Source organism: Anopheles stephensi, chromosome 2 (genome assembly GCF_013141755.1).
Source record: "Anopheles stephensi strain Indian chromosome 2, UCI_ANSTEP_V1.0, whole genome shotgun sequence".
In the NCBI taxonomy this organism is placed as follows: domain Eukaryota; kingdom Metazoa; phylum Arthropoda; class Insecta; order Diptera; family Culicidae; genus Anopheles; species Anopheles stephensi.
The window spans coordinates 14,385,040-14,391,337 of NC_050202.1; the positions used below are offsets into that span (position 1 = coordinate 14,385,040).

The following is a 6,298-nucleotide window of genomic DNA, read 5'->3' on the forward strand; positions in this document are numbered from 1 at the left end:
GGAGGTGGAAAGAAAGAAGACGAAGAAGAAGCAGGCGATCTTGTGTGAAGGGGGGTGTATTGCACCCAGATGCAACCGCACAACTACAGCTTTACAATATTTTCCGTTCGATCTAAAAGAAATAGAAAAGCCGTCATAATTAATAAATAAATAAATATTTAAAAAAAAAGTTCAAAAACATTAACATCATCTCACACACTCTCTACAAATTACTTAACACAAAGCTCGCAAAGGTTAATGGTGCGATCGACCTTGAAAATTTGGGAAGCAAAAAACAACCGTTTACAATCAACCGATTGCAGTGAAAACATTCGTCCGGAATGAAGTAACGTGTGGCGATTTCACTGCCGCCCGGTTGCCTAACGCCCGATGCGGTCATTAAAAAAAAATGGAATCGAAAACGGACACACTCGCACCCGAAACGAAAGTTCCGCGTTTTGGGGCCACAGAGGGCACCCTCTGAACAGAGAGAGAGAGAGAGAGAGAGAGAGAGAAAGAGTGAGGAAAGATACAAAACAAACGCGACATAATGCGGGAGAAAGTATGCGCCGGGAACGGATAGGAGAGGGAGCTTGTTGTCGATGAGGTAATAGCAAAACTCGATCCCCGGTTAGCGTTCCGGTTGTTATCACGGTGCTAGGGGATGCTGACACGGAAGATAATATTTTTTGTTTTTCTTTCTGTGCATTTGAATGCAAATTTCCATTTTTTTTGGAGTGATTTTGCTGTAAGAAAAAAGACATTCGTTTACCAATAAAAAAAAAGTGGGGGGAAAGCACTAATACTTTATTCACATACATGCATTCGTACACGCATTCGGGTTTTACAAACTTTACAAGCTACATCGCCCATCGGAACGCTTCCTTAAACGTTACTACACAAACGCAACTGCCATCTCGTTGCCTTTCCTTCCTTCTTTTCCTTGTCACACGTCATGTCGTGATCATGCCGACTGGAGTCCGTCTAGGACGTACATACTATATCCACACATTAATCTGCGCCTCTCTACCAATACATACATACTGTCTGTGCATTTTCGAATTTTTGGCTTAAATTTAGTCCCTACCTAACCGAAACGAGGATGGCCGAAAATCTTAAACGTTTGGGTGTGTGTCTCTGGGGCCTTCTTCTCTCTCTCTCTTTTTGTTTTCCTCAATGCGTCCATCCGGAACGTGGCAGCAGGTTGCACGCGATCGGCGGCTGGTCTGTGGTGCGCGCCAACTCTAATCTACCATCCAGCTGCCGGACAGCAAACAATGGTTCCCATTTTCACCAAAAAAAAAAAAAAAGGGAGACCGACCGACCGCGTGTGCACGTCATCTTAATTGGCGATTGATCGAGATACTATTCTTTGCCTGTTATTGCACATTATTGGAGCCAACACCTTTTATGCGTGCGTGTGTGTCTAAGTGCCAAAATTAGGCCAAATCAAACTTATCACACCAGGTAGGCGCGCGCGCGCGCGACACACATCCCAAATAGCAGATCTGTGAGACAGCCCGCCTAGCTGATGCCACTGGCTCCAGGGAGCGAGAGACAGGGAAGCAAGCAGCCAAGCGAAACCGACCTTTCAATTGCGTGGTAAGGTTGATGCTAATGATAAAGTGATGGTGCTTATCACCTCCGTAACATAGCACACACACAGACACACACCGAGCCGACGCTAGTTTTCCGTGTGGTTCACCCAACCACCCCCAAAAAGGGGAGCTGTTGGGGTGGTAGGGTGCTGTAAAGGGGATGTTTGATGTTTGCGCATTCGGTGACGAAGGTTTTGCGGACGTGGAAGAGATGGGTTGGTTCTTCAAACTGCGCTCGATCGTCGATTGCAAGCTGCTCTACGGCTCGGCCGGCCGGTATAATGGCAAGCATTATTATGGTTACCATTGTCCCTTAATTAGATAGCAAAAAGCAAGCTCCCTGCTCTGTCGAATGTTCGTACTAAGTGGCATTTAAAGTTCCTATCGGCACGCGCTTACAGTGTGATGCGTAATGTAGTTTTTTTTTGACGTTGTTGTTGTGGCTTTATCATTCACCCGAACAGTGGGGCTCCTCCTCAAGCAGCTGAGTCAGCCCAAAAGCAGGGAGATTTAAAAAAAACATCTAACATTAAAGATTTGTTAAAAATGAAGCTTACTAAACTAATTGATTCTCTGTACGCGGGCTTGGCGGGATTGGGCGTATGCGCACGCGCACTCGTGCACGTGTGTGTGTGTGTGTGGAAGAGAAGGTAAAAGAGCTGTCGCTTTAAGCAATAATAACAGAAAACAAAATTATATACTCTTGAAGAACAACTTAAATGCTATAGTAGAACGCTCGTTGTCTCACGAAGGAGCCAAGTAGCACACACACCGATAACATCGCTCTTTAAAAATTGCATAAACAACACAAGCTAAATAAACAGAGCCAGGGCTTTAAAATCCGGCTCCAGACACTAGGCTCTGTAAATCTTGCCTTCGTTTTCTTTTCGCATCATCCCGGCTCCCGGATTCTCTAACTGTGTCTCCGACCACTCTCACGCACGCAGTTAAACCACGATCACGATCACGATCACTCTCACACGCACGCACACGCACGCACAAACACTGCCTCCTTTTCCCTTCTCCTTCTCTACCCCGCCCTACTCGACCGTGACCGATTTGGCGAGATTTCGCGGGCAGTCCACATTGCAGCCGCGCAGCACCGCGATATGGTAGGAAAGCAGCTGCATCGGTATGACCGTCAGCACACCCTGCAGACAGTCGACGGTGCGCGGAATCTCCAGCGCCTTGGACGCGAACGTCATCGTCTCGGCATCGCCCTCCTCGCAGATGATGATCGGCCGTCCCTCGCGGGCCGTCACCTGCTGCAGCGCGTTCATACACTTCAGGTGGACCGGGTCGCGCATAATGATCATCACGATCGGCATCGTGTCGTCGACCAGCGCGAGCGGGCCGTGCTTCAGCTCGCCCGCCATAATGCCCTCGCTGTGCATGTACGTCAGCTCCTTCACCTTCAGCGCACCCTCCATGCAGGTGGCAAAGTTGTACCCACGGCCCATAATCAGCAGCGACTTCTGCTGGTACAGGTCCTGCGCAATCTCCAGCACCTTCTGGTCCAGCATCAGCACCTGCTTGATGTGCGCGTCCAGATTGCGCAGCCCCTCGATGATCTCGAGCCGGCGTCCCTGCAGCGATAGCCGATCCTCGCTCATCACCAGCGCAAACATGACCAGCGAGATGAACTGGGACGTGTACGCCTTCGTCGAAGCGACACCGATTTCTGGGCCCGCGTTCACATGCACACCGCAGTGCGATTCGCGACAGATCGAACTACCGACCGTGTTGGTAATGCCGACGATCAGGGCACCGCGCTGCTTGCAGTACCGCAGTGCCATCAGCGTATCGGCCGTTTCGCCCGACTGCGAGATGAAGAAGCACACATCGTCCCGGTAGATTGGGGTGTTGCGGTCGAGGAAGTCGGACGCCAGCTCCACCATTACCGGCAGCTCGGTTAGCTCCTCGAGCAGCTGCCGCGTAGCCACCGCACTGTGGTACGACGTGCCGCACGCAATCAGCATCAACCGCCGGCAGCGCTTAATCTCCGGAATGTAATCCTTAATGCCACCGAGCGTCACCTTCTTGCTCTCGAAATTCACCCGACCTCGCATCGTGTTGATGACCGATTCCGGTTGCTCGAAAATTTCCTTCTGCATGAAGTACCGATAGTTGCCCTTCATGATCTGCTGGATCTCCATCTTGAGCGTGGTGATTTCACGCGCGTGCGGATCATCCTGGCTCTTCTTCAGCCGATGGATGCCAAGCGCACCGTCCTTAACTGCCGCCACATCATCGTCCTCCAGATAGATGACCCGGTTCGTGTGCTCAATCACGGCCGACGCGTCCGACGCGAAGAAGTATTCCACCTCCTCGCCCGGGTTGATAAAATCGGCCGTATTGTCGGGCGTCGGTTCGACCTGCACATTGCCGGACGATCCGTGCCGGGGGCCCTTCCCGTACAGGATCGGGACGTGGTTGGTGGCGAGGCTCGTTTTCGCCTTGATGCCCACCAGCAGTGGAGAACCGCGCCGGGTCACCACACACTCGCCCGGGAAGTGTTTCGACTTGAAGGCGAGCGCGAACGCACCCTCGAGCTGCTGGATCACCTGCTCGACCAGCTCGCGGAACGAGTAGTTCGGGTGTTGCTTCCACAGGTGATGGACCAGCTTCGCGATCGCCTCCGTGTCCGTGTCCGACTCGAACGCGTAACCGCGCAGCTCCAGGAACTTCTTGATGTCCTTGTAGTTCGTCACGATACCGTTATGCACCACCACGAACGCATTCGTGTCGTCCGACCGCTGCGGGTGCGAGTTCAGCTCGCTCGGTGCACCGTGCGTCGCCCAACGGGTGTGCGCAATACCGACGTGCGTTTCGCACGATTCACTGAAATCGATCGTTTCGGCCGCGGCATGGATCGCCTCCTCCAGCACCTTCACCTTGCCGGTGCGCTTGAACATCAGTATGTCCGCATCGACCGTCGCCCCGTCGACGGCCACACCGGCCGAATCGTAGCCACGGTACTCGAGCCGCTTCAACCCATTCAGCAGCAGGTCCAACACTTCGCGCCGCGTCTTCGGCGTCAGGAAGTTTAGATACGCAAAAATGCCACACATGATGCGATCGTCGATCGGGCCGTTTTTCTAGCACCCTGCACCCGACACGTTACGTAGCGTTAGGCTTCGCGGAATCACGCACGCGTCTCACCCAAAACACGGAACACTTGGCGCGGGTCCGGATAACGGTGGAATAAAAGCGGGGGGAGGTGCGCGAATGTTCCGTTGACGGACGAAGGTGAAACCGAGTGGGTGGTTGTGGGAGGGGGGGGTTTCTTTTTTCCGAATCGCGTACCGGAGCTCGAGAAAGCAAGATCTTTCCGCGGGCGCGTACAACCGAAGACTGAACCGTTGGGTCGCTGGTCAACACCAGTTTATTGTTGCAGCCGCTCGTCTGTTCGCTCGAGCCACCGTGTCGTGTACAGCGCTGATGGTGGTGTTGGTTCCCACAGCAGTGTGGCAGCAGAGTGGGCTCGTTTGACTGGTTCTTTGCGGGCGTGTGTTCGCGTGTCTCGTTCGGTGTTCGCCTACCCCGTCGTCACGGCAAAGCACGGCCCGGCAGTGATTGACTCGCCGCACGTATCCTCAGGTGTGCGTACCGCGCGGACAATTACTACCACGAATACGAATACACAGATTGCGTGTCGGTGGGGCAGTGGGCACCCGTACCAGCCAAGCCACAACTTTCACCCGATCGACTTCCTAGACTCAATCGCCTTCGCTGCAACGATCGCGCCAGTTCCCGCCTGTGCCTCCGTTGCGGTGCTGCTTAGTATTCCAAGCGACGTTCGTCTCCAAATTCAAATGGTCCCGTCGTTTAGGGGTGGGAACCGAGCCTAGAGTGCTTACTTCACACGCACACACGTCGTCTCGTGCGGAGCGTGATGACTTCAGGATTGTTGACGTGTACCTATTTTGCCTTCTTGTACACAGTGCGTTCTTGTGTGGCTGTTTAGCTCGCGTCTAGTAGTTATCTTCTAAGATTGCGTTAGCCACTTCCAGGAAGTAACCACGGGCGTAAACGATGGAAACCAAAGTAAAATTCCGAAACTTACGGCAAAATCACACACACAAACAACAAGCTACTACTGCCGGCAACAGGAAAACACTGCACGTCCGCTAGTTGTCACGATAGTTATCACTTGCTTTTCCTCAGAAAAACACGCACACTCACTTCACGGCACGGCGGATTTTGAACGTTAATTGGTCACCTTCACGGGAATAGTTCTTCGGAAAGGGATCCAGCGTTTAGCGTTTCCACCGTACAAGCACCGCGATAAGGGGTCCGATAACAATTTGCTGTATTTGTTATGTTTGGTTCGGTGTTGTTTTTTCTTGCCTTTTTTTCTTCCCTTTGCTGCTTTCCTTTGACGATTGCGTGCATCCGTCACAAATGCCAACGCTGCTTGTCAGCTGACTGTCAACCAGGGGGAGCTTGAGCTGTCAAAAAAATGGGAGCTTTCACCGAAAGCTCAGAGAAAGTGGTTTGAAAATGTGAGAAAAAGTCGTTGAGGGAGTTTTGTAATTTATTGGAAATTAACTTTAAATTTTGCAACTCAAAGGTAGTAATGCTTCTCGGTGTGATGTCCAGGGAATTTACTTTAAACGGTCAGAGAAAAAAGGGCAATGAAAGTGGAGATTTTCTTATTTATGAAGTACAGCCTGGCAGTATTGCTTGATTAGTGAAGAATTGTTCTCAAGGCAAATATA

General features: G+C 51.7%; 1 protein-coding gene across 1 annotated transcript; it reads right to left on the bottom strand.

The window, feature by feature from the left end:
• Positions 1-746: 746 nt before the first annotated feature.
• LOC118504162 (glutamine--fructose-6-phosphate aminotransferase [isomerizing] 2-like) lies at positions 747-5,961 on the bottom strand. Its single transcript, XM_036038295.1, has one exon. The coding sequence runs from the start codon at positions 4,646-4,648 to the stop codon at positions 2,618-2,620; it is 2,031 nt and encodes a 676-aa protein (XP_035894188.1). The 5' UTR covers positions 4,649-5,961; the 3' UTR covers positions 747-2,617.
• Between the last annotated feature and the right edge of the window lie 337 nt (positions 5,962-6,298).

Coding starts and splice junctions, on each gene's coding strand:
- LOC118504162 (XM_036038295.1), bottom strand. CDS start 4,648: ATGTGTGGCATTTTTGCGTATCTAAACTTCCTGACGCCGAAGACGCGG.